This window comes from Canis lupus, chromosome 13 (assembly GCF_003254725.2).
Source record: "Canis lupus dingo isolate Sandy chromosome 13, ASM325472v2, whole genome shotgun sequence".
Taxonomy (NCBI): Eukaryota; Metazoa; Chordata; class Mammalia; order Carnivora; family Canidae; genus Canis; species Canis lupus.
Window position 1 is genome coordinate 42,755,261 of NC_064255.1, and position 14,720 is coordinate 42,769,980.

General features: G+C 35.8%; 1 protein-coding gene across 18 annotated transcripts in view; it reads right to left on the reverse strand.

The window, feature by feature from the left end:
• Positions 1-14,720, reverse strand: part of GABRA2 (gamma-aminobutyric acid type A receptor subunit alpha2) — a 162,431-nt gene that overhangs the window by 28,325 nt on the left and 119,386 nt on the right. For 6 of the 18 annotated variants that reach the window (XM_025435663.3, XM_025435662.3, XM_025435664.3 and 3 more), the window contains one exon: positions 6,021-14,055. In XM_025435663.3, coding sequence (XP_025291448.1) covers positions 13,759-14,055 — 297 coding nt within the window. In that variant the 3' untranslated portion in view covers positions 6,021-13,758. Of the gene's footprint in view, positions 1-6,020; positions 14,056-14,720 lie in introns of those variants that run through there. The other 12 variants (XR_004812824.2, XR_003131281.3, XM_035712037.2 and 9 more) reach the window with 8 other exon arrangements.

Here is a 14,720-nt window from a genome sequence, read left to right on the forward strand (position 1 = left end):
CTCACAATGAATGATTCAAGATTGAATGTTTCGGCATCATCAAGATGAAGTCACTTCCCTTTGAGCCTTTCTTTTTTTTTTTTTAAAGATTTTATTTATTTATTCATGAAAGACACAGAGAGAGGCAGAGACACAGGCAGAGGGAGGAGCAGGCGCCATGCTGGGAGCCCAGTGCGGGACTCGATCCCAGGACCCTGGGGGTCATGACCTGAGCCGAAGGCGGGTGCCTTAACTGCTGAGCCACCCAGGTGTTCCCCTTTGAGTTTTCAAGTAAAACCTGGCTGAAGTCAATTGTCAGAGTTTCTTTTTAGGGACTTATTTGGTCCAGAAATCTGTTCACATTTATTGATCATTTAATATCTACAAAGAACTGAAGTCTGCAATAGAGCATTGGAAAAACAATGTAAGCAGAAGGTCATCTTAAAATGGTGACATTCACTTACCCATGCTGTTTCATAGGACTGCGACCACATGCAGAAAATGAAGCAAACGACACTCTTAAGGGCAAGGACCTGAGGGCAACCCATTGAGCTAGCTTCCTTGAGAACCTTCTAGTCCTCTGCCACAGATCAGAGTTTCAGCCTGGAGGTTCCCCATGGGCTAACACGATTTTTGTGAAATATTATTGAATATGTAAATTATCTATATTTACATTAACTCCTCTTGAAAATTTTATAATGACTGTAAGTTAATGCAAAGACCAGGGAATTTTAAATTCAAAATATTAAAAATGTGTTTTTTGTTTGTTTGTTTTTTAATGCAAGTCATGAAGCCTTAGCTCAAAAGAAACTATCCAGAATGTAGCACAGGGAGTTAAAGATGCGGAAAACCAAAAAGAGAGGCTAAGGAACATGAAACATACAATGACAAGACTTAACATATATCTAAGGAACATTCCAGAAAGGGTTGGGGGAGAGAACAGAAGAGAAAGAAGGGTTTTGAAAGATACAGTGACTGAAAATTTTCCAGCCCTGATCAAAGAAACAACCCACAGATTCAAAGAATTTCACTGAATTTCAATCACTTTTGGCAGAAGATGGCCATGATCCTTGCCATTAAGGTTACTACAGATTAATGCGGAAAACAAATATTAAGTGTGGGCAACACAGCAGGCCACTGATACGAATGGGGCCGTGCAAACAAGCACAGGTTTTCCACAAAGGTGACTGTGTTTCATGCACAGTCCAGGTCAGTGGAGGGCCATGGAAACAGCAAGAGCTTCATGCAAAAACGGGACCCCTCCCCTCCAATGCAGCTTCTATTTGTGAAATAGCTGAGAAATGCAAACACTAAATGACTCAAAGCCTCTTTGCCCAATATAAGTTTAAGAAGTGTTAAGTTTAAGAAATGTTATAGAAGTGTGTCTCTGCCTTGCTCAAATAAAATAATAAATTATAAATTATGATCTAGTATTTCAGCCCAGTATTTAAAATACTGACTGGGGCTCAGCTCAGTATCATAGAAACCGTAATTACGTGCGCTTACTAATGACGTATGCTTACCAAGTCATTAATAGTGATACCCTGGAGAAACCAAGCTCCATTCTTCTGAGCGGAAAGTGAAATGATAAAATCATTCCTTCAGAAATTAGCACTGTACTGCTGTGAAACTTGCTAACCAAATAACTCACATATATATTAAATGTGAGATGTGGCCACTAGTCCTGCATCAAAATTTCCCAAATGATAGAAAAGCACCCCAACTAATGATGTTTGAATAAAGCAGCAGCAAAACACCACATGCACAATTAACCATAGCATTCAATATCAGAAAAATGGCCAATTCTAGTGTTTGAATAAAGGGAAGACCAGGTCTTCAATTCCTGATTGCCACTTCCCAAATTCCAAGAGTAATTATTTTGTCGCTGTCTTCTGCTACTAAAATAAAATTGTATTCTCAAAATCTGATTTCATCTTACCTATTTTATGTAATGTTAGTGTTCTCCAGCTTGCATTATGAGGGGTAATGAAGACAATGAAAGTTTTCTAGTTCCTTCTGGTTCATCAATAGGGACTGTATTTCCTTCACTTACAACAGGTGTTCCAATTCCACTCCGCTCATCTCGTCCCCTCGTTTGGGCTCTGTTCATGCAGCTGGGACATGTTGTTTGTGGTTGCTCTATACTATTCCTTGCCTGAATAATTTGTTTGATATTAAGCTCTAGTCTCTATCTAGTCCTGGAAACAGGGAAGGCAAAAATCCTAATTCCATGGAGAGCGCTTTGATATCTCAGTCTCTTTCTTTCTGAATCCTCTAAAGCAAAGATGACATAAAAGTTTTGTCTTCTTGGGATCCCTGGGTGGCACAGCGGTTTGGAGCCTGCCTTTGGCCCAGGGCGTGATCCTGGAGACCCCGGATCGAATCCCAAGTCGGGCTCCCAGTGCATGAAGCCTGCCTCTCCCTCTGCCTATGTCTCTGTCTCTCTCTCTCTCTCTGTATGACTATCACAAATAAATAAATAAATAAATTAAACAAACAGAAAAAAAAGTTTTGTCTTCTTATATATGGAATAAAAAATAATTTCATTAAAAAACTGAATTCATAGTAGCAGAGTAGAATGGGGGTTAATTAGAGCCTGGGATGTGGTGGAAAAACGGGGATTAAAATATAGAGCAGTGGTTGCCAGGGGCTAACGGAAGGGGGCTTGTGGGGAATAATGGTTTAATGGGTATGGAGTTTCAATTCTGCAAGATGAAAGGAGTTCTGGAGATGATGGTGGCGATGTTTGCACAACAGTATGAATATACTTAATACCACTAAACTGTACACTTAAGATGGTTAAGGTAGTACATATGTTATATATATTTACCACAAAAAAAATTGGAAAAAAAAACACCTATGGAACCTCTTCTACATCGTGTGATGAAAACATCATTCTTTTTCACTTTTTTTTCCAACAAGAAGAATTTTTTTCTATCAGACTGTATTTCCTAATAAATTTCTTTGGTGATGAAAAACATTTGTCTTCTAGGAGGACCCCACTTCTACATCAGGACCCACTTACCTGAGTCACCAGTCACCTCCATTCGTCTTGAGGGGCAATGCTGATAAGGGCAGTGGTCATAAAGAAGATGACTTCTCACCCCAGTGTAAACTAAGCACACGTTAACTTTGACAGTGGAGATGTCTACGGCAAAATCGATGAAAGTCCTGTGTTCTCTGCTCTCCTCCATGCTCATTATATTTTTAGGTTACATAGATGATGCAGACATATGCACCTTAACATCTCAGTTACAAATTTTAGCATCCGTAAGTAGTTGATTTGTATCGAATGGAAAATATAATGGGATATATAAGCACTGGGAACACTAGTCTTTTAATTGTCCTTTTTTTTAATGTATTTTTAAATGTTTTCATTAATGGAGTCTTCCATTAATGAAAGTATAAAAGTCTTCCAAAGTATAAAAAAGTATATTATTTGAGTGTAATAGCCAGTATTTGAGGTGTATGCTGAACCTTTGCCCCTCTTCAACACTGCCTTCTCCCCGCAGAGAGGGTTGGGCTCAGCAGCTGTGTTTATCTTTTTTACTTTATTTTTTTAAAGATCTTATTTATTTGGCAGAAAAAGAGAAAGAGAGAGCAAGCGCACAAGCAGGGGAAGCTGCAGAGGGAGAGGGAGAAACAGACCCCTTGCTGAGCAAGGACTCTGGGATCATGACCTGAGCCAAAGATAGACGCTCAACCCACTGAGCCACCCACGTGCCCCTCTTTTTTACTTTAGATGATAGAGCTGATTGAACCAAAATGCTCTGATCAGACTAGTTATTGTACTAAGAAATTTGAATGGAGCTCCACAGGCACTGAGTAGTTACTCTAACACATCTGTAAAGCCCGTAACCCAGTCCTACCTTCCCTGACTTCGGAGGCTTCAATGGTCACTCTGAGCCACCATCTATCCTTCTGCTGTGTTCCTTCTGTGTTCAGGGTAGCTGGAGGCTGCTCTTGCTCTTGGGCAAAGGAGTCATGGCAAAGATGCTGACTCAAGAAGCAGCCCTAACTTTCCGTAAAGTACTGGAACTTCAACACAACCTAGAGCTACCTGGAGGAGCTAAAATGTTCATTATCATTCCCGGCTAGGATACTGGAACATCCAAAAGAGGAATGTAATGATCAATAGTAGGTAAAGTTTAAAACAAGAGAAAGAATAAGAGAATGATGAACACTTCCTCCCCAGGTACAGACCCTGTTGTCTGGCACGAAGTGGAGTTTGACATAAGCCTTGGGGTGACCCCTACACACGCCCATCGTGAAGTCTTCCTGTAAAGCCCAGGGGGCAGGCGTGATGACTTTCAAAGACTGAGCAGTTCTTTCATTTTTACATTTATCTGAGATTTCATGAGCATTTTAGTTTGGAAGGAGAGCTAGCTTTTAAACAGTTAAGTGTACAAGCAATTCAAAACGGATATTTTTCAGTTATTAGTTTAGATGTTTTTACGTTTCCAGAGGTGAAGGCAGAATTTAGAAATTCTTTGAAAGACTATTTTTATTGATTCATGGAGGAAATGTATAAGATTTTAAACCATTAAAATGGAATAAACTGTTCCACAGGAGTGAATTTTCCAGGTAAATGGACACCAATTAATCAAAGCTTCCAAATGTGCATTAGAGAAAGGTTAACATTTTAAAAAATATTCATTTTTTTCATTTCTTAAACCAAGAACCTGGGATAAAATCAACATTTTCTCAAGGGGCAATCAAGGGATGTAATGCTATTTTTACCACTTGCTTCTAGTGGTTCCACTTTTCTAGTTTTCTGTCTATATCAGAAAACCTTCAAGAGTTAGTATTGACCCCAGACCTGAGAATATAAGCCTTTTTCCATGTGGCAGTGTAACAATCTTCAGGGACTACTATTATTTGAGTCTTATTGCTTTCTCAGCAGTTTTCTGGGTTTTACATTTTAAAGATGGGACAAAACTCCTAACTCCAGAGAAAGCCCTTTGAAACCTCACTTGCTTCTTTCCTGAATTCTTGAGAGCAAAGGTGACATAAATGCTTCCATTGATGGCATGCTTTCATCTACATGAATTTGACGGAGCCTGGACTCTAAATTGGTGCTGGGGAAACTGGCTGAATACTGTTGAAGAACGTAGCATTTTGCTGGCTATAATTTTACTGAGATGTGATCGTGGGGCATCTCAGGGTAAATACCCTCGATATTTAAATTGAGTGCACTTTCCCTCAATTTAAGTAAATTAAATAGCAGCAAAAACATGTTCATCTAAATAATTTTTTAAAGACTTAATTCAAAACCATAGGCTGAAAATGACATTTGTCATGTACACACATTCATATTGTTCATAATTAACCACAGGGTACAAATTATAGGGTGTTAAATTAAGAGTAAGAATAATTCTAATCAATTGCTTATTATATTTCAAGAATGAATACTGTTATGTAAAGTTTGATATTGTCACTTAAATTCACTAGATTATATGAAAAATTAACCTGTAACATTCATTTCACTTTATGGTCGTTTCTTTTTTCTTTACTAATATAGATAAATTAAAAGCTTTTGGACAAGCTGTGTAGGACCAATGTTTTTGTTTATTTGTTTTTTGAAAACTCAGGTGAGAGGTGCTTGGGTGGCTTGGTTGGTTAAGCTACTGACTCTTGATTTCAGCTCAGGTTATGGGGTGAGGGTTGTAAGATCTAACCCTGGGTCTGGCTCCATGCTGGGTGGGGAACCTGCTTCAGATTCTCTCTCTCTCTCTCTCTCCCTCCCTCCCTCCCTCTCCCTTTGCCCTTCCACCTCCCCATTCTAAAAGGAAAGCAAAAAACAAAAACAAGTCCTCAGGTGATTTTAAAATGTGGGTAGACTTGAGAAATATTACATGAGAACTTACCATGTTGATAAAAATTGCTTTGCTATCATATCCTTTTTACTTTTAAAAGTATTGCATTTCAGTGATACTTGCAATAATAATTGAATAGGTCATTTAAATAATATTGCATTAAATTAAGAGAATAAGAAAGCTGCAAGATTCCCCATTTTACAAACAGAATGATGAACTTGAGTCTATCTAACAAAAAAAGTTATTTATTTTATTGAATGCTGTCATGTAAATGTGAACTTTTATGATAGAAGGTAGTCAATTTTCTGGGTGAACTTATATTTTCCACAGCACCACTTTCTTGACGTGTTAAAGGAATCCACATTAGCAATTCATGAACCCCCCCGCCCTAAAATTTCAGGGTAGGTTTATACTTTCCTTGTCACCTTATAGCTTTTTATTTTAAAAAGAAATATGGAAATTAACAACATTTAAAATTGCTATTACAAAATACCACTGTTATATCCCAATATAAAAAAATCACATTTACAATAAATTTAATTCTTGTAAGCAAACATGTATGAATGACCAGAGTACAAAGAACACAATTTTCAGATCAAATATATTTAAATTAATTTTAATAAATACAAAAAGATAATGTTTAGCATTAATTTGCATGTGATTGCTTAGGTTTTTGTTTTTTGTTTTTTTGTTTTGTTTTGTTTTTTTAGACAGCAAGCATAATGGCACATTCAATAACGGTCAAATTATCTTACATATGTGAAAAATAGTGACTTTTCCCAATTACAACAAGGTCACAAATTACAAATATTATTAGCTCTCGAATGATTTTCTCAAACAAGAAAACCTACCATACAAGTATACTGTCACCCAGAAAATTTCAAATTTCACCTAATGTGAATATTTAAAGTTTAGGGTTGGAGCTGTATCATGCATTCTCTATGCATGTAATTTTTTTATTTATGTGTAGCAGGGGGAAAACACTTCCTTTCTGAGTTTTTTTTTTCTTCTCCAAATTTAGCAACAGATAAGAAGCTTTTGTAAGTTTTCACGCATGTCAACTCTAAAGGGAATATTTCATGAAAGGTCACATTTCTCATTTTACAGCACATCAAAACCTGAATTTGTATCTGCTCAGAAGAAGATGGAGAAAAACAGGATACCAACAAACTTGAAATCAATTATGGAGCAGGCACCTAAGATTAATAAGTAATCAAGGACTTATCCTGGATGGTAAAGTTTAATTCATAAAAATTGTGGCTCGAGGTTCAGTTTCATTTAGGCCATTCTAATCATACATTAGACTTCTTCACATATTATGCAGAGTCTAGAACACAACCAAGTGCTTCAACTACTATGTTAGTATTTTTAAAATAAATAAATGAGAACGAATCTACCAGCCATTATTTCTAAAGTAATTCTGTATCTAAATCCTTTGCTTTCCTAAATCATTTGTTCTCACAAATAAACTTTGTTGGAAAGACTCATATTTATACACTAATATTAAGGCTGGAATTAGCAATGTGATGGTAAAGTAAGTCTTTTAAAACGAAGCATGACAAACTGAAATTTTCACATCAACTGAGCTATTTCAACACTAACAGTCCCAACTCTGACATGAATTTAGGGTCAGTTTAGATTTTTTTCCATTAATAGTAGCTTGCAATAAATGGATGAAATCAATACATAATCCTTTAAGTCCAATGAGTTTAAATGTCATGAAACCAACCAACCATCTAGCAAATAAAACAAAACCTCTCTGACCCCCTAACAAGACTGGAAAAAAAATGGGGGGGGGGGGGAAGAAAAACACAAAATAAAGAATGTGTTTAATCAATTTTAAGCATTTTTATACACTATCATTGCCCATGGTCCAAAAAATAAAAATGTAACATACTCCTAGAAACTAAGTTGTAACCAATGTTTGTGAATAACTAGTTTCACAAAAATGGTTTCTTGGTTGCTGTATGGTTCAGTGTTTGCTTGGTTTGGCATATAGAAAAGCAGATAGTGGACTTTTCAATGGATCGATGATCCCCAAATGGCATGAATATAAATTTGAATTAAAGCAAAGAAAAATACAGCTTTAAAAAAATTTTGTCTAAAATATGTGTTAGACTAGCATGTTGGTGTGCTATATAGAAATTCTAAACTTCCAGAATTTTAAGAATCACACAGTGATTTCCGGTTGTTGTGAGGACTGAACGAGGTACTCTATGTGAAGGGCTTGGAATTTTGACTAGCATGTGATGAGCTCTTGTAAGAAGAAACTCAGAACCATTTCAATTCAAAAAGGTATGAGACTAACCAGTAATGAACACAGATGACTAGGTATTTGCATATGATTAACCAGATATTTAACTTAATGAAACCTTTCACAAACCTCCATTTACAAACTTGGAATTCAAAGATTTTCCTATCCTGCCTTACAAACAGAATTGTGAAATCATTTGAGCCAACCAGAAATACATCAGAAAGATGTTCACAACTTTATAGGAACACTATTTCTAACCATACGTGTGGCTCAAGACTAAATTCCAGTAAGTTTGTTATGGATCTATTGAAAAAAAAAAAACTATGGAGTACGTTAATTGGTAGTTAATAAGAGCTACACTTGAGATTGGATCCAATTAATAAAATAAATTGTTTAGATTTCATAAAATTATCCGAATTTCTCAAAATGTTCTTTCACACCTGAAAATACACACACACACACACACACACACACACACTCACATACACACACACACTTCTAATCAAATCTAAGAACTTACTGAGTGTTCTTTGGGACATTACTATAAACTGAAACATCTATGGGTTATCCTTCCCTACTGGCAATAATATTAACTGATGGTATGTATCAGCAACAACATAAAATGATTTAACGTGTGGTATATAATTATGTATATGAGAAAATGTTCTTTATATATATACAGACAAATATAGAATATTTCAACTAAATAAAGTTGAAAACAGTGGTATAAATATGTTGGATGATTAAGAATTTTTAAGAAAAACATGATACAAAATTGTTAGAAGAAATAGATTTTGAGTAATATTTTGATTACCTTTCCTTGTATGCCTTCACATGAACTTCATTTCTCTTAGTTATTTTAATCATGATGCTTACCATGATGGAATCGTAACTGTTAAACATTTCTGCGTACACTTCTGCATGTTTAATTTCTCCCTTTTCTTGGGAGTTAAAAAGGGAAAATGCTTCACTAAGTTTAATTAGCAACAGCCTCATTTTTTTCTAGTGGGCTTTTCTCTTTGATATTTCTTTCCCTGTTTTTGAGGTCTTGAATTAGTTGTTGAATGATGAAAACAGGAGTGATTACACTAACGGAAAACAGTAGTATCTTTTATACAAATGTTGGTTATAAAAGATTATAGATATTAAAAATTTCATTTTGTACTGGATTTCATCTTTTAAAGTATGATTTCAAAAAAGAAAAAAGATCATACTTGTGCACACTGTTATGAGTGATTCTGATACAGTGTCTCTGGTTTCCAAGCATGGATATTAAAAATAACCACAGCCCTCCCCAGTTTAAATGGTACATTTCGATATACTCTGGATTAGTAAGAGGAAAACCCATGGTGCCTATGAGACCTCAATTAAAAGGAATATAAATGCACTACAGAATAGCAATGGGTCAGCTTGATTCCCTGGAAATTCTGTACCTTTTTATATAAATCTTGCCATTTGCAACAACTGGATGGAACTGGAAGGTATTATGCTAATAAGAAAATTAACTCAATCAGAGAAAGACAATTATCATATGATTTCATTCATATGTGGGATTTAAGAAACAAAACAGAGGAGCATAGGGGAAGGGAGGGAAAACTAAAGATGAAAGCAGAGAGGGAGACAAACCATTAGAGACTCTTAATCATAGGAAACAAACTGAGGGTTGCTGTAGGGGAGGGGAGTGGGGGGATGGGGCAACTGCGTGGTGGGGATGAAGGAGGCCATGTGATGTAATGAGCCCTGGGTGTTCTACGCAATTGATGAGTCACTGACCTCTACCTCTGAAACTAATCATACACTATATGTTAATTAATTGAATTTAAATTTTAAAAAAATGAAAATAAATGTACTACAGGGTAGCAATGGATCAGCTTGATTCCCTTGAAATTCTGAATCTTTTATATGAAAAAAAAAATCTTCAAATTGCTTCAAAAATACACAAATGCATGTAGGAATGCCAGAAGACTAACAACAGGGACAACCTATACAGTTTGGTGTTTGGTAAACCTATTCATATTAATAAACCTATTGACATGGTCTCGGATTTCAAGTTGAATAATAAACATTTCAGTGTTTCATTGGCATTGTCTGAGACATCAGGAATGGAGCATTTGAAAAGTCTTAATAGATGCTGAAGAACCATGACTTTGCAAAAGGTGACTTGACTTACTTCCCTTGTCCTCCCATTGAAATGATACCAGGCCACGCCAAAGTACAGTATTCACAGAGCGTTGGCGCCCCTCTAGAATCTATGATACCATAGCAGACAGAGTTCAGTTCCCTAGCCAGGAATATAAAAAGAATCGCATCATAAACACACAAGGGAGATATAACAAAAATATGAGTGAGATAATAGCGTCTGTGTTCTTTTTAAATAAACCGTGAAACATTTAGGAAAAAAAAAAAAAAAGGAAATATCACTGAAGGGATCACTTATCCACACCTGAGATAAATTCGAGAGAGATCCCTGAAGATAGCTAAATAGTAACACTGGCATTTTAAAAATCACTGACGTTTAAAATCACTACTAAATGGTTATATTTGTTCCATTTTTGTTTTAAAAAATAGGAACACAAATAGGAGGAAAAAACAAAGCAGCCACTATCGTAACACACTCATGATCTTATAACTTATTTGAACAACTCTCAGTGCTAAATTAATTCATGTGTTCCATTTAGCCTTTGATCTTAGGTCTTTAGAAAAAGATGGACTTTAATTTTCAACTAAATTCTGTGGGTGTGATATGAATGTTAGTAACATCATCCCCCATGGCATGGACATAGTAGGAGGTAAAAAAATATTTGTTGAATAAATATTAGCTGAATCAGAGCAGCAGCTATACAATAAGGAGACTTTATCTCTGTATATGCACATGTATTTATCTACATTTTGTACATACCATAACTCTTTATGTCAAGATACAACTGCATAAAATAGGCATCATATTATGGGCCAAGGAGACCTCTGTTGGTTTATTAAAAATGTATTTCCTGAAAAGTTGGTCTTATTTTAATAAATTCATGTCACTTTTATTTTGCATCTTCAGACCAGTTTATGGAAGGGAGAATAATTGTAAACACGATGGTTCTTTCTATAATTTAAAATCATTTTCCATGGAGCAGCCTCCCTCTCTCCAGTAAGACCAAAAGCTCCCTTTGATTTATCTAAACTTTAAAAGATTAAGAAGTGCATTAAAAAACACAGCAAAGTGGCAAAATAAGAGAAAATTCTGATCTACATTACCTGAAGATCTGAACTTTAAGGATATTTTTAAGCTCGAATGGGATTTTGGCTATTGAAACTAAAAATAAGAATGACGATAACTTTTCTGGCCAATCTACCATAAATGTTAATAAAACTGGTGCCATCAATGTAGGTGCAGCCCTTTGTCAAAGGTAAAGATGAGTCTTTTCTGTTGTCACACAGAAACTGCTATTTACAACTATTTTTTACATATGTACACACTTATAAATTTGTAATTTATAGTCCGACATTAAGGGGGAAATGTATAAAAAAATAAAAAATAAAAAAGGGGGAAATGCATAACTTATAAGAACAATATTTTTAAAGTGTCTAATAATGCATACCATACAGAGCATTTTTATTGCTTGCCCTCAAAAGCATGGTGCACTTTCTTAGACTCTTGCACACTTTCCTAAACTCTACAGAGGGTCTAGGCTATACTTAAATGTGTAGGAAAATAGGATATGTTCCATTTCAATGTATAAATAAAGTGCACATGTTAAAACTATTTAGATGAGAAAGAAGCTCTAACTGGAAGGGAATTAAAGAAATACATTTATTAGCTCATGTAACAATTTTATTAAGGATTATGGATTACCTTTGGTGAGGGAATTTTTAATGTCGAGGCTGTCTTCACGGCAAATTCTGTTAATAAGATGCATTTTGTGACCTTGGTATTAATACAGTCATGCAAAGCACATAATAGAATCACACTAAAACAAAGAAAATGAAAAAAAATGAAATTTAAACGAGGCAAATGAATAGCAATTTTTGTTGTGATTTTTCTTATTTCCATAAGATACTCCTTTTATTTGATTTTATGAACATACTTATTTATGCACTATACTGAAATACTGTACAAAACTGCAAGAAATGCCACTATTGGACTACTTATGTTTCTACAAAAACACCATCATAAAGGTGTATCTATTAGTAAAAGTCAACTAATAACTGCTAATGTAGATGTGAGTTAAAAGGATTTTGGATTTGCCAAAAATGTTAAATCTAGGCATGAGACACAATTGTTAACCTCTATTAATGCATTTCAGGGGTATAGAGAGTATATTTTAAATATTAAAAGAAAAATGAATTTTGCTCATTAATAATTAGTAGTTATATAAAATTGCAAACTGGTTTCCGATTTAGCTATTTGTGTGTGTGTGTTCTAATTTAGTTAATTAGTGTGTGCGTGTGCGCACACTCGTTTATGTGTGTGCGTGTGAATTAATCCACAATCTGTTGGTGAGGCTTTAAAGTTTCTGTTTAAAAATGTTCAACTCTTACCAAAACCTCTTCTGGTATACAAAGCTGTTGTAAATTTGAGTCAGTTTAATTTAAAGTTGCAATTTACAAAAGCAGATTTACATTAATTCTTATCTGAAAGCACTGCTTCAAGACAGAAAAATGTGCCAACTAACTGCCCTTTCCTTTGTAATTAGTGGCTTCTGAGTCCTGATGACGAGAAGCCTTAAGGCAAAATTTGCAGTAAACAGGAAAGAGGAGAATCGTGTAAGTGCTCATTGATACGCTGGGACACCTAGGAATTCTCACCGGTGGGAGTTTTTGGCACACTTTTCTAATCCAGTATGAACGTTGCTCCACAGCAGCCAAGCTGGATGCTTTGTCCAGTCTCCAGCACCAAGAAAATTTAGCTGATCAATTTCGATACAACACATACCTGGAAAGGGTAAGACACGTTTGTCTTTTTGTTTTTTTATTATTTTTTTAATTTAAGGTAGTTTCCAATGATTAAAATAACCTGTAGGATTTTAATTATCACTCTCAAATAAACTCTGATGCTAAAATGTAATGACCATGACATTCTGATGGTTACTAAATTCTAGGCATAATTAACATCCTGTCAGGAGTGACTCGTAATTATTTGAGCTTGTCATGCGGTAACATGTGCTATAGATGCTACGCGGAGTAATTAAAAGCTGATTTCAGGTCTCTAGTTTTTCTTCTGATGTGTGCTAAGCTTCCAATTACACTAGCAGGGATTCTGAGCACTTAATGAAGGGAATTGATGTCGCAGATACGAGGTTCTGGGACTTGGGAGGACTCGCCTCAGAAGGACAGTGTTAAGTCACGTAAAGGGCAACAGTGGAAAATAGTCCTATTTAAGACCTAACTCAAAAGAGTTCACAAAGTGTGGTATAGGATCCCATCTTCATCACTGTTGGAACAGTAGGAAACAAGTCAGGTCATGTGAAATCCACTTTAAACGAGTTCCCGGGATCAATCTTTCAAAAAGGCAATGGCTCTTTGGGTATGGGGTGCTCTCTGCCTGCGGTGCCACAAGGTAGCAGGTGCGTGTCTCCGTTAGAGGTCTACTGGTGAGCTCGGTGGCTATATACACACTGTACATGTTGGCTCACAAATTAGCAGTTATTAGTCAGACTGTACATAGCAAAACAAACAAGGTTTTATGTCGCTATACATCCCAAAGATAACCTGCGTCTAGATTCAAGGGCTGACCCCTAATACAGGTTCTCTGTTTAAATACGTAGCCCAGTAAACTAGATTAAAGGTACCAAACAAAACTGGGAAAACTATCCTAGACATTCTATCGATTTTGCTAACACTGTTGAAGGTTTTCTTGGCTTCCGCTGGCTTGTTTTCCGGCTTCTTATTGGGTTCTGGCGTGGTTGCGCTCTTGGAGATGGTGGACAGAACTGGGTCTTTTGAAAGATTCGGGGCATAATTGGCAACAGCCACCGCGTAAGCATTGTTCTGTATCATGACAGAGGCTTTTTCTTTTTTCTATTGGAAAATAGAAGAATTAACAGAATGTGGGTTGAGCCTGCTACTTAACGTTTTCCAAACTCCAGTTCAAATTCTGAAGAAAAGTATCTTGATTAAACATCATTATCCACTAGAAAGACGAAATCTAGGAAAATAAAGGAGTCCTAAAACCGTAAGGAAAAGTCCCAGAGTAAAATCAATGATTATCATTGTCCTGGAGAACCATTTTTTGTTGTCATTTACATGAAAAACAAACAATCAAAGCCACGCATTTAATAAAGGACGCAACATTTGGACTCTTACAAGTTATTCAAATATTGGTTGAATGGATGAGGGAATGAATAAAAGAAATGTAGACATATTTTAACAAGAGGAATGACCATCTACAATGCATGACCTCAATTTGCAAATAAAGAAATTTAACTTCTTTAACTAGGTAATAGGATTTCTCTCTTTCATGTCGAATGCTTTACTCATATGGTGGGACAATGACAATGAACAGTTGGCGATGAAATAAGTATTAAAAATACGGGAGAAAGATAAAATACAAACTTCGCTTTTTAGCCTAGCTCATCCGTAACCTGTTTCTCCTCATAATCCCCACCCAGTCTATCTAACTCACAATTATCTCCTGCCTGGACCAAATAACATGTATTGTGCTATCCCAGCTTCATTTGACCTCA